The 23,970-nt window shown below is 54.4% G+C and overlaps 10 protein-coding genes across 10 annotated transcripts; 7 read left to right on the plus strand and 3 right to left on the minus strand.

The window, feature by feature from the left end:
* Positions 1 to 359: 359 nt before the first annotated feature.
* On the minus strand, positions 360 to 2,362 carry CCMA1212_005117 (DNA polymerase kappa; the record flags this gene model as incomplete). The annotated part of the gene is made up of 2 exons (XM_073702394.1): positions 360 to 2,129; positions 2,186 to 2,362. 2 exons carry the CDS (start codon positions 2,360 to 2,362, stop codon positions 360 to 362), a joined length of 1,947 nt encoding a protein of 648 aa, XP_073559239.1.
* Positions 2,363 to 2,785: 423 nt separating this feature from the next.
* CCMA1212_005118 (uncharacterized protein) lies at positions 2,786 to 4,360 on the plus strand (the record flags this gene model as incomplete). Its single annotated transcript, XM_073702395.1, has 5 exons — positions 2,786 to 2,793; positions 2,883 to 2,996; positions 3,061 to 3,227; positions 3,288 to 3,304; positions 3,326 to 4,360. The coding sequence occupies 5 exons, from the start codon at positions 2,786 to 2,788 to the stop codon at positions 4,358 to 4,360; spliced, it is 1,341 nt and encodes a 446-aa protein (XP_073559245.1).
* Positions 4,361 to 5,929: 1,569 nt separating this feature from the next.
* Positions 5,930 to 7,385, plus strand: CCMA1212_005119 (uncharacterized protein; the record flags this gene model as incomplete). The annotated part of the gene is made up of 2 exons (XM_073702396.1): positions 5,930 to 6,046; positions 6,120 to 7,385. 2 exons carry the CDS (start codon positions 5,930 to 5,932, stop codon positions 7,383 to 7,385), a joined length of 1,383 nt encoding a protein of 460 aa, XP_073559244.1.
* Positions 7,386 to 10,225: 2,840 nt separating this feature from the next.
* Positions 10,226 to 10,983, plus strand: CCMA1212_005120 (Minor allergen Alt a 7; the record flags this gene model as incomplete). Its single annotated transcript, XM_073702397.1, has 3 exons — positions 10,226 to 10,252; positions 10,332 to 10,577; positions 10,651 to 10,983. The coding sequence occupies 3 exons, from the start codon at positions 10,226 to 10,228 to the stop codon at positions 10,981 to 10,983; spliced, it is 606 nt and encodes a 201-aa protein (XP_073558898.1).
* A 350-nt stretch (positions 10,984 to 11,333) lies between these two features.
* On the minus strand, positions 11,334 to 12,263 carry CCMA1212_005121 (8-demethyl-8-alpha-L-rhamnosyl tetracenomycin-C 2'-O-methyltransferase; the record flags this gene model as incomplete). The annotated part of the gene is made up of 3 exons (XM_073702398.1): positions 11,334 to 11,834; positions 11,895 to 12,063; positions 12,139 to 12,263. The coding sequence occupies 3 exons, from the start codon at positions 12,261 to 12,263 to the stop codon at positions 11,334 to 11,336; spliced, it is 795 nt and encodes a 264-aa protein (XP_073558899.1).
* A 577-nt stretch (positions 12,264 to 12,840) lies between these two features.
* On the minus strand, positions 12,841 to 13,970 carry CCMA1212_005122 (uncharacterized protein; the record flags this gene model as incomplete). Its single annotated transcript, XM_073702399.1, has 3 exons — positions 12,841 to 13,600; positions 13,652 to 13,686; positions 13,902 to 13,970. The coding sequence occupies 3 exons, from the start codon at positions 13,968 to 13,970 to the stop codon at positions 12,841 to 12,843; spliced, it is 864 nt and encodes a 287-aa protein (XP_073558900.1).
* Positions 13,971 to 17,357: 3,387 nt separating this feature from the next.
* CCMA1212_005123 (uncharacterized protein) lies at positions 17,358 to 18,326 on the plus strand (the record flags this gene model as incomplete). Its single annotated transcript, XM_073702400.1, has 1 exon — positions 17,358 to 18,326. The coding sequence occupies one exon, from the start codon at positions 17,358 to 17,360 to the stop codon at positions 18,324 to 18,326; it is 969 nt and encodes a 322-aa protein (XP_073558901.1).
* An 864-nt stretch (positions 18,327 to 19,190) lies between these two features.
* CCMA1212_005125 (uncharacterized protein) lies at positions 19,191 to 20,063 on the plus strand (the record flags this gene model as incomplete). The annotated part of the gene is made up of 1 exon (XM_073702401.1): positions 19,191 to 20,063. One exon carries the CDS (start codon positions 19,191 to 19,193, stop codon positions 20,061 to 20,063), a length of 873 nt encoding a protein of 290 aa, XP_073558902.1.
* Positions 20,064 to 21,299: 1,236 nt separating this feature from the next.
* Positions 21,300 to 22,101, plus strand: CCMA1212_005126 (uncharacterized protein; the record flags this gene model as incomplete). Its single annotated transcript, XM_073702402.1, has 2 exons — positions 21,300 to 21,518; positions 21,577 to 22,101. Coding segments are annotated over 2 exons (744 nt in total), but the record flags the coding sequence as incomplete, so codon positions are not given.
* A 973-nt stretch (positions 22,102 to 23,074) lies between these two features.
* Positions 23,075 to 23,864, plus strand: CCMA1212_005127 (uncharacterized protein; the record flags this gene model as incomplete). The annotated part of the gene is made up of 3 exons (XM_073702403.1): positions 23,075 to 23,082; positions 23,144 to 23,270; positions 23,340 to 23,864. 3 exons carry the CDS (start codon positions 23,075 to 23,077, stop codon positions 23,862 to 23,864), a joined length of 660 nt encoding a protein of 219 aa, XP_073558904.1.
* Between the last annotated feature and the right edge of the window lie 106 nt (positions 23,865 to 23,970).

The following is a 23,970-nucleotide window of genomic DNA, read 5'->3' on the forward strand; positions in this document are numbered from 1 at the left end:
TAGGCATCTGTACGGTACGGTGTGTAATACTAGATCGCCCGAGACTTGAGATTCGGAGTATGTAACCGTCCACCGTCCGTACGTACGTCATATCACAACCGCTTCTTTCTGCAGCAACTCTCACCTGCAGATACGGTAAATGCAGACATCAGTCCATATGGCAGATCAGTGGAGTCGAAAAAGCCCAGCAAAAGTAACAACGTGGGGGGGCCATCTTGACATCCAAAAAGCTTCGCTTACGACTTTGCAACATTTCCCATCAAGAACATTACGTAGGACAAAGAAGCTTCCAAACCTTTTTTCCAAAAGTTCCAAACAATGCTAGATATCGTCACTCATAACCAAATCCCATTCACTCTTTACCAAAACGAAAGCTTCTTCTGCTTTGGATCCGTAGAGGGCGGCCGGCCCCGCTTCTTTTCTGTTGCCAACTTGGGACGTTTGTTCAGCTCTGGCGGGACAGGGACAGGCCTCGTTGTGTCTTTTGGGTCGTCGGCCTGGACGGCATCTCGAATCGTCTGTCGGGATAGACATAGGTCAATGTGCTCGTTGAATTGCCGCTCGTTTGCTGCCTGGGGACGGAGGCATATCGGGCAGTCCCACCAGTCCTCTCGAGGCGGAGCCCCGCCGTCGGGATGTGGATTGGGCACAGTCTCTTTTCCGTGTCTTCGGTGATTTGATGTGTCTTCGTCCTCCTCTTCGTGCTCGTGTGATACGACGCCCAGATGTTCGTCCATTTCGCCCATCGAGTTGTCCTCATCTCCGCCCAACATTTGCCATTCCTCTTCTGTTTCCAAAGGCGTACTCGCTTTCCTCTTGACGATTCCGGTTTCGCTAGATTCTCCTGATTCCTGTCGGCGAGGTCTGAAGCCAAAGAATGCCATGGTATCGGGCTTCTTGGTGCTGACGAGGTTCGTGCACCGGAGCCCCATGAGCCGCAGCTTCATGCCTGGTATTTCATGCTCCAACTTGGCAAGCATCGGCAACGAATAGTTGTACAGGTCTTCGGCGAGATAGATTGACTTTGGCAGAATAACTTGCCGGGTAAGGACCTCGAACGTATGAAGTTTGATCTTGATACAGAGTGTACGGCCTTTGCACTCGCTTCGTCTCATATCCTTCTCCAGGGCCTCGGCCGTCGAGCGAAGTTTGTCCCTCAGCTGCGTGGGGTCTGACATATCATGGAATGTGCTCTCCGTTCCCACACTCTTGCGCTCGTACTCTTCTGCGGGCTGTATTTTCGTGCGGCCAAGGCCGAGATAGCAGCGAAAGAGAAACTCGGATGTCTTGTCCCCAAAGAGTCGGTTCAAATACTGCCGCTGCTCATAGATGTCCCCACACGTCTTGACTCCAATTTCCAGGAGTTCGCGCTCGAGGACTCGGCCGATGCCGTTGACTTTCCGTGTTGGCAGGTCCCGCATAAACCCCATGATGGCACTTCTCTCCCTAGGGAGAGCGTATTGTCCATTCGGCTTGTTCATGTTTGAGCAAATCTTGGCCAGCCTGGCGTTTGCGGCAATGCCCGCCGAGACCGTAATTTTCGTCTTTTCATGGACCTCCTTTCTCATTTGCTCCACCACTGCTGCCGGGTCCATGTCGTGCTGTTCGCAATATTCCGTAATATTGAGATACGCCTCGTCAATGCTCGCACTTTCGAATCGCGGATCGTAGTTTGCAAGCACCGCCCTCACTTCCTCGGCCTTTGCGCCGTACTTGTGAAAATTGGGCTTGATTAGGACGAGCTGTGGGCAGAGCTTCTTGGCCACGAAACCAGCCATACCCGAGCGACAGCCAAACTGGCGCGCAGCGTAGTTGCACGTGGTGAGAACGCCGCCGCCAACCGCAAAGGGAACGTCTTTGAGATCGGGTCGATCAAGCTGCTCCACCGCCGCGAAAAAGGCATCGCAGTCAAGGTGCACTATGTGCTGGGTGAGGTCTCTGGTGAGCTCGAGCTCCGCGAGAAGGCGATCGGCGTTTCGGAGGTCCCGCGTGAGATCTTGCTGTTCCAGCTTCTTCTTGCGCGCCAAGATCTGTTCGATTTTTTGTGTGAGGATCTTGTCTCGTTCTTCTTCGCGGTTGAAGAACTTGGATCCCTTGGACGCATTGTAGATGATCTCCGAAACCTGAGCCTGTGCGTTAACAAATGCCGCTCCGATGCGAGGCAAGATTCTGTTCAGAGAGAGACCTTGCTTTGGTCGACCTTGTCTTGGCCAGCCTTGGTCAGCGAAGGCCCAAGCAGGTGGTACTTGAGAGTCTTGGAAGCATCGTCCTGTTTCTCCCCTGGGGTTTCCGCCCGGATTTCCCCTCGGATTTCCCCCTCTTGATCTTCCTCAGTATGCGCCGGTTCCTCCGCAGACGTCATGTCGATGAAGCCATCAAGCCGCGATCCGAGTGTCGTGTAGCGCACAGCATGGACGAGATATCGGTATCATGCCGAGTGTACCCAAAAGCGCATCTCAGGGCGTGGTCATGTATCATTTCGCGCATGAGCGGAATTCCGACAGGAGCTGGAGCGCGTTGCCTGACCGTGAAGAGCAAATACGACAGCGACACGGTATCACGTGATGAGATCAAAACCTCCAAGCCTGCACAAGTGCTCAAGTGCTAGCAGCTCGCTCCAGTGATTCAGCGGGGACTTTGCTCTCCACCAGAGCTCTGTGACAAAACTCCCTGCCGCGCATCGCCATTGGCCGGCGACTGTGCTCGCACCCCTCACCGGCAGGCCGTATAAGCGCCGAGACGCCATGACGAAGCGTCTCATAGGTCGGCATGTGGAAGCGATTCCATGAACTGGTTGGACAATAAAAGGGTCTTCGAGTGGCGTTGCAGAGCGTAGGTAGGGTATAAAGACCATCTTCGCATACAACCGGGCTTTTCAGTAGGTCTTTGTCCGTATCGCATTCGAAGCTGTCCGGAGCTCTGCGTCTCGCTCGGATCAGACCGGCGACTGGATCAAAGATGGCGGCACGGCCAGGCGAGGAGAACGTAGCTACGCTGTGAGTCGATGACGGTCGCAATCGATGCGCTTCTTGAACCGTCGCTGATGTTGAAGAACGGCAGCTTTGCAGACATTCACTACTTTTACTCGCCGGCAAATGTAAAGCCTCGCCATCACCGGTTCGACAAGGGATCCTACGTCTATCTGTTTGAGAATGCCGGCGAGCGGAGGTGTCGCATCGAGATTGCCAACAACCCAGGCACCGAGGATCAAGATGCTTTCTACGGATGTAAGGACGGACCGCATCGCGTGCTCATCGTCGGTCTCTAACGGTGCATGTTCCGCATAGTCCTCGATCAGGCGCACGTTCGATACTCGTACAAGCAGCACTGCGCCGTCTCGCTGACCGTCGCCGACTCGGTGGACCAGAGCGAGTGGCATCTCCCGACCTACGACCCGCGCAACGAGAACAAGTACCACTACAAGCTGCACTCGCTCGACATCTACTTCTGGACGCAGCAGGATGCGCTGCAGTTCGTCAACGGCGTGCGCCGCGTGCTGCCGCCGGCCCAGGTCGAGGTCCTCGACGAGCCCGGTCCGCCGCCCCAGCCCGCGGGCATGAGCGCCGTCATCCAGAAGCTCGAGAGCGCGGCCATTTCGGATCCGCAGTACAGCAACGGCGCCGTCTCGCAATCAGCCTCGCTGGGTTCAGCCGGCGGCCATGGCGATGCCTCGGCCGTCTCGCCAGAGGCACCAAGCATGTCGATGCCTCCCCCGCCGCCTCCGCCTCAGTCTCAGCCGGCCAGCTTTGCGCCCATGGCATACAATCCGGCTGCACCCGCTGCGCCCGAGGCCATCCGCCATCGCGAGAAGACGCCTCCTCCAGACGAGGATCCCCTCAATCCCCTGGCGGTCGCAGTGGCATATGATTATCGCGGCCAGCCTTTCACTCCGGGGATTCCCCCTCCGTCTCAGTTCCCGCCGTCGGCAGTCACCAGCCCGGGGTTCGCGCCTCCTCAGTTCGCGGCACCGCCAGTCCATCCTGGAATTCACCGAGCCACGACCATGCCGGCGCAGGGTCTGCCTTCGCCCGGACTTCCCGGCACCTATGGGGCGGGCTTCCCAGCATCGCCAGGCCTCCCTCCGCCACCGGCGTCTCAACCGCCAATGGCCACCCAGGGGCTTGCCAGTCCTCCGCCAGGCGGGTACTCCAACTACTCGTACTCGCAGCAGCCCGGCTACGCACCATCAGGCCCGGTGGATTATTCGATACATCAGCAGGTATACAGGCCAACGGAAGCCGAAGCAGGCCACAAGTATCAGCCGAAGCAAGAGGGCAAAGGAAAATTCGAGGAGAACGCCGGCCGGATTGAGAGAGGCGTGACGGGCATGCTGAAGAAGTTTGAGAAGAAGTTTGGATAGTGGCAGGGACGGAGATGGGTCGGTGTGAGGACGGGCGTGATATGGGGAGAGGGATGTGATGTGATTTCGAAGGATGCAGCGGGGATATCCAATGGCAGGAGTACCGGGTTTGTACCAAAGATTTGTTTTGTCACATGACGATTTCTGTTTTGAATACGCAATTCAGCGTAGATTCGATTCTTCCCTTTTCTTCTCTGTCCGAATGTTGGCCGATGTGATCAGTGTTGCCAAGGTGTCAGCATTGCTTCTATTTTCGATATCAGTTGTTCCAGCTCACCGGTGGTTGTCGCAGGTCAGCGAAAGACTTTGCCACCAAAAAGGTTGGCGATGCTTTCATAGACAGAACCGAGGCCTCGGACCAGTAAATCTTGTCTCGTCTCACCTCATCTGCACAATCACTCACCTCGGTGCTTAAGGAATGCGCACGATACAATGCGACTACTACTGTACGCGTTGTTTCTCCACCCCGATCTGAGACCCCTCCATCCGATATCACATCTTACATGATAGTATGCCGCAGTATCTTGGGAGATGGAGATGAAGCAGCAAGCACGCAACCACCCAGCGCGTATGACAGGCTGCACTAGCAGCTCCATGGCACTCGAGGTTGGATCCATCGTGAAATGGATCGATTTTGCAGCCATTAATAGCACAGTGGCGGCCCGTCCAGCGGGTAACTGGCAGCCCAACCCAGTCCGGCGTAGAAAAGGTTTCACCTGCAGAGGCTGAGATAGGGCAAAAGTGTCAGCCCGGTTGATTCCACAGAGCCGGTACTTCAGGGTGTGCTGGTGATCTCATGCTGCCAATGGCAAGCTTCATACCAGATTGCATTAGCAGCTCCTTGTTTCGTGCAACCTTGGCCATCCCGCTTGATCGTGGCTGGACAAGCCCGTCCTGCTTCTGCTCGAAGCTGGGCTGTGTTCCGGCGGTGGCTGGGCTTAGCCTCGAGGCTCCTCGTAAAGAGCAGAAGCGTCATGTATGGGGCTGACACGCACGCTCTTAGCGTCTCCCGAGGCGCCGCTCTGGGGCCTTCGGGGCTTTGACGTAGCGAGTTAGCGGCTTCTGCCCGCTGGAATCAGGCCAACAGCACCGACCTGCAGACCTCCAGCTGCTCCGTCCTTGTCGTCCTGCATCTCCTCCAAGCTTCTTCCCTCTGCCTCGTGGATCCCATCGTCTCCCTGTCCATCTTCACCACTCGCCCCCGTGCTCCGTCACTCTGGTTTGCATTTTCGCGGTTGATTGCTCCCGCCAGTTCCCCGCGCCCGTACCACCGCAAAGCACAGAGTCGAACGCTGCCGGCCCACCCTCGCTAAACGAGCAGTAATCACGGGCTGAGCTGCTCCATCGTCTGCTTGGATCCTCGGTCACTGGAAGAGAGACGCTGACTGGGGCGGACGAGGCGGCCCAATGTGGACGGCAGACTCGTGAAAAGGGCCTTTTTCCTACTGACGAACAATCTCACTCTGCCACCAAATCAAAAGCCAGCCGTCCATTGTCTGTCTCTCCCTTCGCTACTCGCCCAACCATCGGACTCCGGTCCCTCCTACATGTCTCTCGCGGCCGGCGAGGATGTACCTACACAGTCGGACGGCGCAACGTGCCGATGCCAGCGCTCGGCTGGCGCAATCGGCTCGCCACGTTCACAAGCTGCAGCGGCGAGGCCTCAGCGGTAGCATCATAGGCGCTGTATGTCTACGGTGGAGTTGATGTGCATTTTTTTTTTCCCGTCTGGTTTGCTGACTTGAGCTGCTTGTTCCAGATCCTGCTAGGCGTCGCCGTATTTGTCATTGTTCTTGTTCTCGTTATTGGATACATCAAGCGAAGAAAGAACAACAAAAAGGCCAAATACGAGCGAGCTCATGGAGACGACACCACCGAGGTAACCGCCGCCTCGCGTACAATTCGTGCCGTCAACTCCTCCTCAACCAACTCAAGAACTGGTCGATCTACCCAGCCTCCCGCCGCGTCCTCAAATCGCAACAATGCCGCCGCTGGCACCGTGGATCGCAACACCTCGGTCCGCTCCGTCATGACCCTGCCGGCCTACCGCCAGATGGCTTCGAACAACGAACAGGTTCTAGGGCGAGAGGGCGAGAGAGACGGCATCGACGTGATTGTCGACTTGCCAACAGAGGAGGAATTGGAAGCGCTGCGCGACGAAGAGATGGAGAGCATGTATCAGATCCGGCTTGCGCGGCGGCAGATGATTGAGGAACAGCAGCAGAGGAGGGCAGCACGCGAGGAGGCTCGAAGACGAGGCGACACGGCAGCCCTGGCCGAGCTCCGCGCCCGCGCCCGCGCTGCGAGCACCAGCAACCCCATCGAGGAGCTCCGCCGGGAAATGGAGCGGGCAAAGGAAAACAGGAACCTATCCGTGTCGAGCGTGTCTTATGCGGACGTTGGACTGGCCCGCCACGACGGCACTCGCATCCGCGCCAACAGCACCGACAGCGAGCGCATGGGCCTGCTCTCAGACTCTGCAAGCATCGGAATGACAGAGGTGCGATCTCAGTCTCAGGCGCACAACCGCGGAATGAGCGTCAGCTCCGTCATCAGCATGGACAGCGGCTTCCCCTCGCCCGCACTGACCCGACGGTCGGGAGACTCGCACACCAACACGCCGGGCCAGGCTCCCAGCGAGGCTAGGGCGGGATCGAGCCCCGAGCTCGTGGAGGCGGACTTGGGCGAGGAAGCGATGCCACCGCCGGGCTACGAGGACGTTTCCCTGACCGACGACGACGACTTCCGGGACCGATCCATAGTGCCGATGCACGAGCCGCCGCCAGAGTACCCGGGATCCCATCGGTCCGATTTGCAGCGGGGCCAGACGTCGCCGTCTCTCGTCTCGGCCTCGAGCGAAGGGGATCCGGGAGAGCGTGCGCTGCGGCCGACTGGCGGCAATGTTGGCGGCATCCCCCGGCTGCCAAGTCTGAGGATCAGCGAGCTCCCTGCGATTGTGGTGGAGCCGTCAAGCGCGCAGCCGCCGGACCACGAGGACGATGCTGAGGCTGAACGAAGACTGTAAAGATACCTTGAAAGAATGCGGGAGCCCTTGTCTTGGATTTTCTGCACCTCCCTGCCTCTTCTCCCCCTCCGCTGTCTGTGATGGAAATGAGCTATGATTTTATGGATGATTTTGTTGCTTTATAATGCTTGGACACTCTTCTTCAAATACTTGACTTGCAAAACGGATGCGAAGCCAGGCGTCTTGCTATTCACCATTTCCCCCCCCGGATATGTTGTTGCTTCCTGGAGACGGATGTTGCTGTGCTTTTACATCGTTTTCTTGCTTCTCTCTGCTTCTTTGGGCGGTGTTTTTGGCGAGCATACGAGGGGGAGTTGATTCTCGTTCTGCGGATTTTACCAGTATAGAACAATACCGATGATTTGGGCTAAGATTGTGAATAGTGTTGTATGCAGTGTGGAAAATACAAGACGATAGGAAGTTGCATCGTTTATAGCCTTGGCTAACTCTGGCTCCTTACGGTTTCTTGAGTGATCTTTTGTGTCTTTATTTTCCACCTATGAGGAGTTTGTGGTTTGGGGTTTGATCATGCAGAATGATCCTACGGGTGAGTTGCGTGGTGGGCTACTGCCTGCCCTACCGTACAGTACCCTCATAGTAACTGTATTCTCGAAGAAGAGGTTCGAATTGGAGTTGTCATCTGTGACATGACAGTCGAGCGGAGGTCATTCTGTGACATTACATGTCTGGATGTCGCTGGAACTCTTGTTGCAGAGCAATTGGTGCTTTGTTAATTACTTCAAAGGATGAACCCATACAAGTAGACCGCAATTATTCCAGTGGACATCCGTAGGTAATGAATTCGTCGTGCTGTCTTTCTCTCTCTCTTCGATTCGCCCGTCGCAAATGCATTCTTCGACGTTGCATGATGCTGTATGAGTATGCCGACCCGCCTTGGACTTGGTGGGCCTGACTCCTCTTTATCCTCGTCTTCTCGAGTATTCTCTGAGCACTTCACGTGCGGAACACATCTGGTTTGTCTTGGCCTGCTGCGGCTTGTCAACGTATTCGTGCCATATTCCTGCTTTCGTTGTTGCAGGAAAAGAAAAGAGGAGGGAACACAAGTCGGGGAAATCGGAGGACGGGTCGAGACTCGTTCCGTGTTGGAGCATCTGGAGGTGTCTTCTCAAACAGCTTCGCCCAATGCCCAATTGCTCAAGACTAGATGGCGTCTTCCATCATCGAGCTTCTCAACCTGACATCACATGAGCAACAAAGGGCATGAGCGCGACGACTGCTCCTAGTTAAAGCACCCCTGGGATTTTCATCCCCTTATGCGCTCTGTCGAAGCAGAAATCTTTAGCTCTTTTCCTTCGGGCGTCTCAAGAGAATCTGCTGCTGCTGCTGCGCTGCCGGTCTCCACTTCTCACTGGCGTAATGCAGGTCAGCACAACACCAAAAGTGGCGCTTTGCTCGACAGCCGGGCGACGCAACCGAGCCGGTTCGAGCGGGAGAAGACTTACAACTGCGACGCTGGATGAGCTGCCACAAGAGGAAGACGGGCTGTACATGCCTCTTCAGTAAGTGGTATATCGCTGAAGAGCAGAGGGAGGCGGGCGATGAGGTTTGTCGACCCAATTGGTTTCCCCTGATGATTAGCGCAGAGCATCGTCGAGTCCAGAGAGAGGAAACGAACAGTTGACACGACGACGGGTTGCTGCTTAGAAATTATCGACCAGGCCCCTGAGCTTATCGCGTCTCGCCGACGGCTCGATGCTTGCTGCAGGGGGGGAGCAGTTCTTCGTCGCTCTCTCTCATTCATGTTGATGATGCCCCACCACCTTGATCAGTTCGGGATGAGATGGGGTTGCGATCGCGATTTGGCCTCTGACGATGCCGATGCTGATGCTGATGCCCATGACACAGCAGTCTCTGTGAGCCTTTTCTCAAGGCCAAGAGTCGCATGATTTGTCTTTTGTTTATTTTCGGATCGACAAGATTCAATGGGGAAAAGGCCATGCAGCAATCTTTGAAAATAAAGGCATCATCGCGTCTTCCGTCGACATTATCAAAGCTTTAGCTAAGCTCTGGCTAAACCCCCCTCTGCTCCACCAGCCACGGGCTCCACATGCGGGGTGCGGCAGCAGTTTGTCAGGCTCAAGTAATGCTGATTCTTGCGAGACGGTTGCAGGCTGAGGTACCTACTTACTACCGATACGCGGAGAGAGACAAGAGCCGAGATGCATTGGCGGTGCCGAGCTGCTGCTGACACGATGATGACTTTTGTGACCTGGGATTGGAATCTGTTCTTTTCCGGCGTCTCGCCGGACGAGTCGAGTAATGAATCGTGGGATGTGCCTCGTGGTGGTCCCCTTGATTACCATTTGCGGCCAGCCAGGCACATTCCTCGACTTCGGCAAGACGAGACGAAGCAGATCCATGGCTGGCAGCCTGTCTTCCACGCATCTGATCTTACTTTAGTCTAGTCTACTAGCAGTTTCTGCAAAGACGTGCGCCATCACCAATACGAAAAAGAAAAGAGGGGAGGGGGCCCCCCGGTATAGTACCCCGAGCTGTCATGATCTCATCGCCTGATCCCCAGCCATCGCCCAAGTACAGCACATGTCACCCGCGCGGCAAACCCCCAATTCCACTGCCCACGGGAGAATGCAGCCGAAACTTTACGATTCGACACTAACACCGATTCGATCCTCCTTCTTTTCCCTCTTGGGGGGGTTTCCAGTTGAGCCGCTCTCAGGTATAAGAGCTCCGAGGCCCTCCCCCATCTCAACTCTTGGAGTCTCGGAAGCATCATCACATTCCAGAGCCCGACCTCGAATAAGAAGCCTTCTTTTCCTTCCATTCTGCTTTTGAGATACCCCCCATAAAGAACCATCACAATGGCTCCCAAGATTGCCATCGTCTACGTAAGCTGATCTCCCACACTGTTGAAGGACGCAGCTTCCCCCCCCCCTTCCAACCTCGCTGACCCCAATGCCCTCCCAGTACTCCATGTACGGCCACATCCGGCAGCTCGCCGAGGCCGAGAAGAAGGGTGCCGAGGCCGCCGGCGCCCAGGTCGACGTCTACCAGATCCCCGAGACTCTCTCCGACGAGGTCCTGGCCAAGATGTACGCCCCTCCCAAGCCCACCGACGTCCCCGTCCTCGAGGACCCCAACACCCTCACCCAGTACGACGGCTTCCTGTTTGGCATCCCCACCCGTTACGGCAACTTTCCCGCCCAGTGGAAGGTAAGTTCACGCAATTTGCTACATGAATATATCAAAAGCAAGGAAAAAGTCTGACATACGTTCCTCCGGCCAGACCTTCTGGGACAAGACCGGCGGCATCTGGGCCTCGGGCGGCTACTGGGGCAAGAAAGCCGGCCTCTTCATCTCGACCGGCAGCCCCGGCGGCGGCCAGGAGTCCACCGCCATCGCCGCCATGTCCACCCTGACGCACCACGGCATCATCTACGTGCCCCTCGGCTACGCAAAGACCTTCCCGGACATCACCAACCTCGACGAGGTCCACGGCGGCTCCCCCTGGGGCGCCGGCACCTACGCCGGCCCCACCGGCGCCCGCCAGCCCACCGAGCTCGAGCTCAAGATCGCCACCACCCAGGGCGAGGCCTTTGCCCAGGCCCTCTCCGGCTGACTACATGGTAGCAACAACAAGGCTGCCACCTCTAGCAGCACCGAGAAGGCTGCTCCGGCAACGGCTGCTCCGGCCAATGGATCTGCGCCGCCTGCTGCAGCACCTGAGGAGCCCGTCCGGAAGCAGGAGGGCGGCAAGGACCACTTTTGCGGACTTCCTGTCAAGTGCTCTCTCATGTGAAGGAGAGATGTCACAAAAAAATAAATAAATAATAACTGTCAATCTCATATATATTCCCCCGCAATTCTTTGCTTTTTAATGTCGAACAAATACCAAATACCTAGATGCAATAGAATTGAAGCCCATTTCTGAATACGATACAATCTGATGTCATCTTGTGATAGCCTCCTTCACATGTTTTCCTTCTTGCGTAGTGCACAAATCTCCGCCATACAGTCGATGGAGAGTATCTCATGGCTCATCTTCTTTTCGCTCCGCCCAATCATCAAATCGTCAATCAGTTGAAAGACATAAGCCATTGTAGTCTCCTTCGAAGACCGCCTGCCTGCGGGATCCCCACCAAAGGTTTCCCAGTAACTGGTCTGCAGATCCTCAATCACGTACAAGCCGCCTGGTTTGACGGCTTTCCAGAGATACTCGAGCGATGTAATCTGCTGGGTCATCGTGTGTCCTCCATCGTCGATAATGACATCGAACAAGCCGCCTGCCGTGGCTTCGGCGGTGAACTTGTTGAGGAAGACGGCGTCTGCTTGATCGCCGATGAAGACATGTGCGTTGGCGGTTACGTCCTGGTACTTTTGGGCACATTGCGCGTCGTACTCGATGAAGAAGAGATCGACGAATGGCAGGTACTCGAGCCAAGTGTAGTATGACGCTCCGGGGCCGTAGTCCTGTGGATGAGTTTTGGTTATAAGCTGGCGTGTGTATCTAATATTGTCCACTGCACTTACCATGTTGCAGCCAAGCCCAATCTCCAGGACCTTGGTCTCTTCTTCTCGAATACCAGAGAGGTACTTGTCGTACATGAACTGGTATTTGTGTGTGGTGACCTTGTCCGTGCCGTATTTCTGGGCTGTTTGCTCAAAGCTGAGGCGGCTGTTGGTGGATTTGATGCCGGGGCTGCTTCCGGGACACCGTCAGCTACACATACATTGACCAAAACAATGCACAGACATGTTGGAAGGAGTCACAAACAGATGAGGGACGAATTTCTCTTGGATAGCGTCTGCTGTTGCGCCGCCCCATTGGTGGCAAGCAGCGTAGACGAACAAGCTGGCAGCTATGGCGAAGACCAGATACAGGCTCCGTGTGCCGGACATTGTGACGCTGGCTCGATCTTCAGATGCTGTGGACAAGGGCCGGGGATTGGACTTTGGCGAGATCGGTCATGATGAAAGAGAATCGTTGAAACTGCCGAGAGATCCATGAAGCTTGACCTCTAGGCGGAGAGTGATGCTCAAGGTGTTATTGAGAAGGCGATTTCGACAGAGCTTCTTTCCCATCCTCTCCATCTTGCCCTGCAAATCATGGAAACACATGCGGAAGGAAGGAATGAGGCGAAAGGCACCTACTCCAAGGATTTACTGAACACACGGGATCACTCCTGCCTTGCCTCCCTGCAACGTCAAGTCGGCAAGAGCAGCCCACGGCCCTCCCATGTCCGACCCCATTTCTACAACCTTCCAAATCACCCCATTATAAGACCATATCGTATCGTGCCTGCAATGCTCGAGTCCCTGGATGTTACATATTCCTTATCATATTCACGGCGTCTGCCGCTCTGTCTAAGGCTTGGCTCGGGTATCCTGACATATCGTTCATAAACTCCAACTGTCGCACAGTAATAACCAATTATCTTGCGTATCTCTCGCCACCGCCACAACCTCCTCATCCCCTTCATCTCTTCCCCCTTTTCTTGAACAAGTCTGTCTCGGAACCAAAAAAGGGATTTGGCTGAAATGGCGTGAGGACCTGCGGATCGGATTGCAGCTCGCCGTCGTACATCCGCGGGCGGTCATCTCCAACCGGCGGTGCTACTCTGATCTCTCCGCGGTAAATCTCAATCACGGAGACGACGGGCAGGGCGAGCAGCAGCATCGAGAGGAGCTGGCCAAAGCTCCAGTCCTTCTCCCCCTCGTCGCTTAGCTCTACTGACGGATGTCCAAACGCCTGGGACAGCAGGATGATGCGGACAGCAGCCCCAATGGCAACGGCCGCCATCAGGAACCATCCCACGATTTGCACCGTCTTGTAAAACCTCTGGTTCCGGCTGTGCAGGTACCATGTGGCGAGGACGAAGATGATACCATTTCCCGCCATTGCCGCAATGGTGCCAACATACGACAAGCCCGCGTTGGACGGAGCCTTTTCTCCGTCAGTGTGCCAGACACAGGCAACGGGCAGAGTCGATTTGTCCAGTCCCTTAGACACGGTCTGGAGGACAAAGACCCCGGAGACTGTCGACAACGCCAGGTTGACGAACATGAGCACTTGTCTCATCCAGCGCAGCACCCAGTCCCGGCGATAGTCTCGAACCAGGGCCAAGAGTGTCGCATTGTGCGTTGCCATGGATAGGAGGGACAGCATCCAGATTAGGAAGAAGTGATACGGGACCAGGGAGTTCATCTTGGCTAAACCAACGCCTGCGAAGCCTTTCCTTTAGCGTCGTGCCACCAGGAGATATCCGGGGGTCGTGCGTGCAGCTTACTTTGGATGCCGATCCCTTGCATGATCTGTGAGTCGCTGTACCCATTGAGTAACTTTCGCCGGGTTGTTGACTCTCTGCCTCGGAAGTCTGCAAGAATCACACTCGCAGATAGCACGATGGCCAGCCCGGCCGTGATTATGAAAGAAAGGAGAATCTGTGGATAACAATGGTCAATAACAGGGTCTCGAGCAATAAGGGAGCCTGGGCTTGCTCGCCGCGGGTCGCTTCCCGCGAGAGCCTGTCAACGTACTCCTTGCCCTGCGACACCCGAATCGCTAGGGGTCGACTCTGGTGCAGACGTGCAGTTGAGTGTCCCCATGGTGGAAGATGATGGTGATTATGACTGCGTCGAAGAATGAGTCCATGAAATGGGGCAAATTGCGAACAAGCATCATCAAATCTCAAAAGTGAACCCGCCAGCTTTCTTCTACTTTTAAAAGCAAATTTACCCATGACGCCTTGGCAACGGTGGGAGCTATTTTTACCTAATCTCTCTCTATATGACATCTACGGACAACACCGATGATGCATTTGGGCGGCTGGCTTTGAAACGCGGACGACATGTATGGGTTGCGGGAGCCGCTCACCTTTGACTGGCCCTGGTTGCTTGCCTCTGCCACAAGTGGCTCGTGGCTCGCCTTTTGGGCGACAAGGCTGCAACCCAGTCAGCCAGCCATACATACACGCACAATGCGGAGGGCAGGCAAGCAGGATTCACGACGACCAGGATCTGCTCTCGCTCTACCAATCCCAAGGGGAGAACGGCTTGGACGATGATCATCACTGGCCACCTCGACCCGGGAGGTGTGTACTGTCCCACTTGCCTTACCGCCGCCATAGAACCCCGGCAGTTGAGAGAGCAAGACTCCACCGAGTGTTGGAAAAGAGGCACGTCTTGCAACCCTGCAGCTCAGACACCCCGTCTGTCCACCTCGCTCAGCATCCGTCATATTTGAGTTTACCAATTTTCCAGGTTGAAGCCCTCCCTACAGACCTGTATGTGCAGTTGCATGCAGGGTATCATGGATTCCCACCAACACCGACGCTGGGGAATAGTATTACATATCATCGACGACAATCACATGAGGGGAAACCTCATCTCTTCTCTGCCGTGTCAGCTTACCAGCACGCGACCTGCTTGTCTAGCTCCTCCAGTTCGAAATGAGTTGTGACGGTTGGGAGCCGGGAATGGAAAGAGAGCGCGGCATGCTCTGCTGCTGCTAGCATGGAGCACGAAGCAGTACTACTTCGTATGCATGTCTTTCCATGCTGTCGCACCACCTTGACCCTTGATGAAATTGGATGTTGAAATTCCTACGCTGATACATTCAAGTGCCGTCGTCCTGGCCAGGCATGCAGTCTGGGTGTGCTTGGATGGTTTCCAAAGGGGAGAGAATGCGAAGAAGAGGTTCGTGAACTGTGGCTATGCCTTCCCTCTCCTTGTCGTTTCCCCCCCTGTTGACTTTGAACTTCGAATAACTCCCAGCTGTCGGGACCGACTTGCGGCCGACCTTTGACAAACTCCACTTATACGCCTCTACGGAGACAATTAGCCAATCGAACAGGCCTGCCCAGCAGCTGCAATCACAGGGATCATGACTTGGTTCTGAAAAAGAAAAGCGGAACAAATCTCAGGAAACACGGTTGAAGCTTTTTGTGATAGAAGCATGGGGTGCTATGGAGTACTTCGTACGACTCCAGCCTACCGTGGCCACCACTTCATCTTACGAACAGAACAACCAACACAATGCCTCTAGTCTCATAGCTTCTCGAGACACCTGAGACATACCAGCGCAACTCTCCGTTACCGGTTGACTGGATCAATCATATCGAGTGCTCAGAGTCCTGGCCATGGCAGCTGTGCGATATGAACGAATGCCGTGCAACGCTGCCCATTCCCGATTCGACTCTCGCCTCACAGCCGAGACCATTGGGGGAGATCTTTAGCGCTAGTCGCCCGTAATAACGATCGCCGGGCGAGATGCCCTGTCTGTCAGGTTGTTCTCGTTCAAGGGATGAGGTCCCGTCCCCTATCTACATCGAGGCAAGCCTAGCGCCGAAGCTCGCACGCGTGATCCACGTGCGGCACAAACGTGAGCCGCCCAGTCTCGAGGCCCAGCTCTTTGGATCGGTCACAAATGCTTGTCGCCAGCGGATATGTCGGGCGATAGCCACTGTCAAGAGGCGGACGGCCGACGCCGTCAGGGCTCCCGGTCCTCCCTGGTCACCGCGCTGGCCGCGATGGGACAGGGGAGCAGTGCAGGCATCGCCGCTCAAAGTACGAGAAACTGGAGCCGCCCCCCTTTGAGACCTGGAGAACTGCCGGTGGATCGTGGATGCGCTTATGCGTGCAAAATCGCTACCGCCGCGAAACAGTGGCGGAAACCAACGACGGCGCCGAACGCATGAGCGAACATCTAGCGATCTGGCCCGTGTACGTTTACAAGTGCTCCTGTGCCTCAGGTACAAGCACGCACAATGCAGCTTCAAGAGTCAGTGCGCCTCAGTCTACGAGGCTTCCAGACAGTATAGGAGCTCGTGCGTAGTAGCACTGGAGCATTGCTGTTTCTGACGCTCTGGCTGAAGAGTTGCTGGTTGTTATCAGGGCACCGGAATCGCACATGACCATACGATGTCCAGCCGTATATGCCCTGGCTCACAGCATGTTCTCCATGCGGCTCACCCGGTAGGACGGTTCGCCGTTGGACCCTCCAAGGCTCCAATCTTGCACGCATGACCCAAGTGCTTGACAGTTGATGGCCGGGGAACTGGTCCGGCGAGCGGTGCACCGGAATCGAGCTGCATTTCATGATCCACGCCCTCCCCAAATAGTAACGACTCACTTTCACAAGCAATGGGATGGTGGACAGCCAAAGAGATGAAGTGGAAATGTCTGGGATTTGGGGCAAACTACTACGGAAAAAGCAGTGCTAGTAGTATCATCTCCATGCCTAACCCCCACACACATGAGGTGATGCTAGTATATCGCACCCCCTTGCCTTCATCTGCTAACTCTGTCAGTGCCGCGAGCTACCGTAAGGTATCCATGCAGATGTGGCCCAGCTACGGGATCTGTCAGTTGGCGATTGTCTGTCTATCCTGCCCTCAATGGGCTAGCTAAACCATGCTGCCGGTCCCATGTTGGAGGGATTCCTCGGGGAGGGGTTTGTGAGTCCTGCCCTGCTGGCTGAGAATCTCGCTCGGCCGTCGACAGTGACCAGGAGAGAGAAAGAGAGCCATTACGGGGTTTGGGGGGGGTTTGGTGTTGTGTTCCCTTGGTGGAGCGCTTTCCATGTGCGCTTCCTTTGTTTCCACTGCCATGCTTTCCTCGAAATGGCCCACCGCCCATGTCCAAGGCGAGTTTGTCTCAGCTGTACGGAGCAGATGAAACCCAGCCAACGACGGGCTTGTGAGGGAATGGGCACTGCGATCCCAACGTGCGGGCATGCTCGAGAGACCGCCTGGGTGCATCTGAGCCGGCCCCCGTTCTCACTCGTACATCCACTCCCCCCTCTCCCTGTTCATGCCACCTTTGCGGCGACGCTTTCCCCCGTGATCGAGTGGCTCGTTATTAGATTTGATCCAGGATAATCTGCCAGAAGTAGCACTTGGTCGTCCCGGGGTTACAGGCTTATATTTCTCTGCATGCCTTGCCTTGCATGATAATATCGAGATCAATCTCGTCGACAAATCTCTCTAGCCCGCCATGATCGTCCTTCCGAGGCCTACTATGGCTCCGAATCTGGGAAGCCCTAGTGCTCACAACACAGCTGTCGAGCCTTCCACTTCTCGATTTGTCCACCACTATCATCCTTACAACAACCCTCAACGACAACATCAACATCAACCTCTCCATCTACATCAACGTCCACCTCACGGCCACCACCATCATCGCAGTCTATCCCAGATGAGCCATCAGCATCAGCACCAGCACGGCCACCTGCCCCCACTGGATCACCAGCCTCAGAGGCGAGATCCGGTGCTCCAGCAACAGCCACAACACCACCACCACCACCTCCTCCTCCTCCTCCACCACCAGCATCAGCAGCAGTATCGTTCCCCGCAGCTCCCTCAACCCTCTCACCGTCGTCATCACTCGCGAGCCATGCCGTCCCTGATCGAACGCCTACCGCAAGAGCTCCAGAGGCTCGTCTTCTCTCACCTCGACTACCAAACACTCATCCACCTATCCACCATGAACCGATACTTCCATCAAACCGTCGACCCCCAGGGAATGGCGGATCCCGCAGACAAGGCCCAGTTCGTCATGAGGGCCGCAAAAGACTTTCCGCAACACCGGCCCAGCGAAAAGGGGCACGACTACAAGCCGGGCAACTTTGAGTGCTACGTCTGCTTCCGCGTGCGATCGCCCGAGCACTTTGACATGCTACAGCCCCTGTCCGTCTACGTCGACGTCCATGGGAACATTGTCCGTGATCGAGAGCCGGACCCGCGGTCGGACCGACTCGTCATGCTTCGGAGGTTCTGCATCTCGTGCGGCGTGGACACGGGGATCCACGCCCCGTTCGACTGCCTGACTACAAGGACGGGGCGGGATCTCTGGGTGTGCAGATGCCGGAAGGTGTGGTCCAAGCCGGGCTGCCTGCGGTGCCCTGACTGTCAGGGAGACTGTCCTCTTCGTCCGAGGAGGAAGCTTGGTGTGGATCGTGCGTGATTGCACTCTGCCCGCTGGGCTCACACAATCCGTGCCGACTTTGCTTGAGTATACGATCAACTTATTGTCAGGGTCGCTGTTATTGGGGTGGGGATATATAACGAACCTTGGTGCTGGGTATAATGGCAAGAGGTGGATGGCCTCTTGGACGAGAACATTTACGGCCTTGCGGACTGGGACTCTAAGGGTAGCGTCGTTACACAGACCGGAACGGGCACAAGGAGAAACCATGCATTGCTGGCGTCAAGAGGGGACTTTTGGGAGATTGGGCATCAGCCCGCGGTTGTTTACAAGGCGTCACGGGATATATACGGAGAGTTACTGATTGCTCAAGTTGGTCAATACATTATGCAGTCCCGTATCTGCTCGTCTGTCACGACATGTTCCTTGAAGATGGTGAATGCTTGCTGTTGTGATGCTGTTTTTGGGGGACAAACGGCGGTGTGATGGCGGCTCGTTCCCGTGGAAGGGGAGCTACTTTGTCTGCTGTGAGTCCTTAGGTGCCTCGATTGCCACGAGACTGAGTTGATTTTTGGCGTTCGTCGCGGTTCACTCTGCGTTGATTGCAATAATTCGTGGTTGTAGTCTCGTGACCTGATTCAAGGCAAACGGGCTACACGTATTTAAGCAGCGATATGCTTCTTCACTTCCTCGCCTCTTCAACACCAATTCACCTTATTTTTGCTCTAAACGTTGGCTCCCCTCTCTACTTTCCTTGCTAACACGTCCTCAATATTGATAATCCTGGTGCTCACTTTCCTCGTTCACAACTGGCTTAGTTCACACAGCCCGGCGATAAAAAGCTGGAGACGTACAGGTTCACATTCGCCTTGCTCTTTGCATCACTATCCATTCTCTCTCAAAATGGCCTACTCCCTGACAGTTGCCGCCCTATTGCACCCCTGGTCGGGTCGATTGGAGATTATCTGCAACCTGCCTGTTTACAGAGACAAATCGACCACCTTCGATATCATCCCACTCAGATTCGACAACTATCCAGGTCCGGTACAGAAACACAAAAGGAGGCAGAGGAGGCTATCGATTGAGCTTCCACGCCTTCTCAATCACCAGCGAGATGACACGAAAGACGAGGTTCTCGAGGAAGAGGACACTATCAGGTTGTTTCCATCCAACTGGTTCTCTCTGCGAGGGCTATGGCTGATGAGAGCGAGCAGCACGACAGAGACGCAAAGCGATACCCTGAGCTCGGATGAAACGACGTGCGAAGATCTCGACACCACGAGCGAGACGCTCGAGACGACAGCGACCGACAGTGGCACCCTGCAAGAAGAGACGTTGGACGCACTTGTCCACTTGACTATATCTGAGACTGCAAAAGCAGAAGAAAAGCCCGAAGCAGAAGGAGAGCCAGAAACACCGTTCATTCTCCCCCTCGCCCGCAAGCTGTCGCCGAGTCCCGAATACCGAAATGAGTACTTCCAGGTTGCAAAGTCCCGCGTTGCCGGCTGGGGAGCGTTTGCCACTCGAGATCTCAAGCTAGGAGACATTATCTTGCGAGAGATTCCGCTCTTTGTGGCAGAAAGCCACAACATTATACGAGAGTTTTACAAGCTCAGCTTGCAGGACAGAGAAGTCGCGCTGAGTCTCCACGCACACGAGCTCATTAAGGGGGACACTCCCAGGATCACCGCGGTCTGGCACACCAACTGGCAAGTCTCACTGCCTCGACTCCAACTTGTTCGTCTTAACGAACGGCGACTGACATTGCATGGGTGAACGCAGTTTTGCCGTCGGACACCATGTGGCTGGGCTGTTCCCCATCGCGGCCCGCTTCAACCACGCCTGCTTCCCGGTGAATAACGTAGAATACCGGTTTGATGAGGAGGAGCACGCGCTGGAGATGGTGGTGAGGAGGGACGTTGCTGCTGGACGCGAACTCAAGATTTCTTATGGGAAAAATCTGAGTCCAGAGCTCTTGTATTCGTGCTATGGGTTCCGGTGCGGGTGCGGGGGATGCGAGGGGTTGAGCGAGGAGGATGTTGAGCTTTTTGAGAGCATGCAGTGGTATAGTTGAGGGTTCTTGGTATGACGGCGATGAGCTTGGAAGAGGTTGGGGGATAATGTTTGAGTATATTGGTGCTGGGCTGTGGTGTGAAGCATTTCTTCTGAGCGTGGAGAACGTTATCGCTTATGCTGTATATACTCTACAGGTAAATGGGAATATCATTTCTACCAACTTTTGACAGAGGTTTTGAAGTTGGGCGTATCTCGACCGTTGTGAGAAAGTTGTGAGTTTGCACACAGAGCTTCGTCAGAGCACTCAAAAGCTCATAACGTTAATCTCAATATAAAAATTCTATACTTTATAACAAAGCGACCACACTGAAAGACTAGAATGTGCATCTCTAAGCCCAAACCATTTTTCTTGGGACAGTTTTCACTGTGGTTAAGTATTAGTAGAATCTCGAGCACAGACGGGTGAAGTTCTAACCCCAAGCACCTCACCATACAAGCAGCACTCAGCCTCAGCAGTAAGGCGCCTATCGTGTTTCAATTGCGCCTTATTCGTCTCGTAGGCTCGGCGTCTATCTAAAGCCGTTGTTTGAGAAGGTAGCAATTCTGCATGTAGTTAAAAAGGATGCATGCCGCACAGCCAACAGCACAATGATTGGCGGAGATGGCATCGAATCCTCTCTGTAGGCCTCCCGCTGCACAGCCAACCAATACCACGGGACGGTTGCACGGGGATTCTTCTTCACAGCTGGGTAAAAGGTGACGGACATTGTGAGGTGCCCAGCAATCGTGGGCAGTATAAGAATTCGCGATCCTTTTCGAGCCCGTTCGTCCTCTGTGGTACAGGAAATGTGAAGAGCAACGCAGAATTTCATCTTTCACATCTAGCGGAATAGAAAGCTGTCAAGTCTGTCCTGTCATTCCACTCCGTCTCGTTTCAACTCGGTCCGGCACCATGGCACAAGCCAATTCACCACCGCATTGCATGGAGCTGTGCAGCCGATTGGCAAGGTGCGTACAGAGTCCTTTGACCGAGGTCATGCAAAGCCAAGTTGTGCATTTCTTGTTGACCTTTGCTCCCGGTTGTATAGTGCGCAAAAGAACGGAGAGCTATGCGATCTCGTCCTCGCATGCAATGGCCAGACGATACCGGTGCATAAGCCCATTGTTTGCTTGCAATCGCCAGTCATCAAGGCAGCCTGTACCGGGCCATTCGTGGTAAGTCTGCATCCGCTCTGAGAAGGATAAACGTGACCGTGTCTAAGGATGTAATCAGGAGGCTTCTGGAACATATGAGATTAAGGACTGCAGCTTCGAAGCTGTCCAACGAATGGTCGAATACTTGTATACCGGAGACTATCAAAGTAAAGCAGCAGACCAAGGCCAAACTGAGGAGGCTAATGAACCGGTCGTCCATGTTACAATGTTCGGTTTGGCGGACATGTACCTCATCGACGGGCTTCTCACCCTAGCGGAGACCAAGTTCAGAGCAGCTGTCAAGGCAGAGGGCATCGCCAGCGTGCTCCTTCTACACGTCCGTCGGGTCTATGACTTGCAGTGCGATTCCAGCAAGGTTCTCCGCGAGATCATGGTTGAAGAGCTTCGAGAGAGAATCACCAACATCAATGAGTTCTACCAGAAGATGTTGCAAGATCTGTTTGCCGAGATACCGGAGTTTGCAAAGGATATTGCCACATCGTTTATTCAACGGCCATTGACGGGGCGCTGTCCCAAGTGTGGTCGTAATTCGGACCGGGCATCCCTAGATATACGCAATTCACCCAAGCCATTGCGGAGATAGTGTTGTTGGCTTCCACTGGGATGCGAACATTTGCACACTGGAGAGGGGGAAACTGCTTCAAAGACGAAATTGCCATCATCCAGCGAGTTTTAACAAGTGTTTGATGAAGGAAAAAGAGAAAAAAGGAAAAGAAAACCCCTCCTCTTCATTCTGATATTAGCGAATGATGGGCAAGCATCTGCTGGGCGTCGTTGACATGGGGAGGATGCGAGACATGCGAACATGGCTGCTTTACCTCGGCGGCATGGTGTTGTATCGGCGAAGGTGGATGGGAATTTCGAGGGGAACTACGTGGCATGAACGACTCCTGAATAACCAAACTTGTAACTCTTGATGACCTCTAGTTACTGTCTCTTGTCTCTGTCTACCTAGTGCTTGGGTTTTGGTCCCCTTGTGTTCGTATATAATAGTCTCGAGCAGACTTCATCCCGTGAGGTGTTCAGAGTATCTCATTCATCAAAGGGCGCTTGCCTTACCTCCTCTACAAGGATAGTGACATTTCTTCATCTTGAGTCTGATAAACGTAGAGAGCAAGGAGAGGAGAGACTCGGAAGATGCTTGGTCTAGAAGAATCAGAGAGCTAGGTTGTGACACTCTTGATATCTTGACCTTATTGTCTTGGTCATCCTGCCTCTTACTTGATGATACGCCAGCGGCAAAATGGATAATGAAAAGGCAGCAGGAGTTGCCAGATACTGAGCCCGTGCACAACACTTCCTCTTCACGAGCGAGCAAATGTGGCGGCTGCCTGATAAGGCACCCAAAAGTCGTTGGTATATATATCTGCAGCTGGCGAATACAGGAGTAAACTTCCTTCTTCCTTGTTTCATCATTCAGAGCCTCCAATCATATTTTATTGCTTCTCTTCACAGTTTTACCAAGTCACGTCTGTCTCGTCAACAAACATCGTTCCAGCACTGACAACATGGCTCTTACAACAATTAGCCAACATTGCTATGATCTGGTTTTCAAAATGATGAGGTGAGTCATGACCACCAGATGAAGTGCTTAAGGCTGACTTGCCTCGCGCTCAATTCGATAGCACGCGTTTTGATGGAGAGCTCTGTGACTTTGAACTCGTTTGCGAGGGCCAGACAATATCGCTCCACAAGATCGTCATCTGTTTACAATCTCCCGTCATCAAGGCAGCATGCACTGGTTCATTTGAGGTACGCAATTTCTACATGACTTGAAGAAGATCGAGTATGCATCTCTAACTGGTTCTACTCGTCACTTAGGAGGCCTCTGGAAGATACGAGATGAAAGACTGCGACGTTGCCAGCGTATGGCGAATGGTCTCCTTCCTTTATACTGGAGACTACAATCCCAGGAAACCTGAGGAGATCCATGAAATTGCCGTTCATACCGCAATGTTTGCTCTGGCAGACAAGTACCTAATTGGCGGCCTTCTCGCCCGATCAGAAGCGTATTTCTCTAAGTCTGTTATGAAAGAAAACAACATGGACATCCTCTCGCAACATGCGAAACAGGTCTACGGCTTGCAGTTCGAATCCAGCAAAAGCCTTCGCAGAATCTTGGTAAACTCCTTTAGAGAGAGAACCGCACAGCCTGCTGCTCGGGCCGACATGCAGCAGTCTCTGGATCGCCTGATGGATGAAGTCCCGGAAATCGCAAAAGATATTGCCTTGTCTTACATTCAACAACCAATCCCAACATGCCCTTGCAAGGAAAGCAAATCGGAGGAGAAACCCCCAAGAAAGACCGTGGTGAAAAAGCGACGTATTGCAGACACCTTCTACTAAGACGTGGTTGACTGTCACGAGGGAACCATGCGGTTCTGCAGGTCGGATGATGGAGATGGCTTTTAAAGAAGAGGTTGCCTATTCATGACTCCACGAAATGAGTAGC

The sequence above is a fragment of the Trichoderma ghanense genome (assembly GCF_004382785.1).
Source record: "Trichoderma ghanense strain CCMA-1212 chromosome Unknown scaffold_5, whole genome shotgun sequence".
Lineage (NCBI taxonomy): Eukaryota > Fungi > Ascomycota > Sordariomycetes > Hypocreales > Hypocreaceae > Trichoderma > Trichoderma ghanense.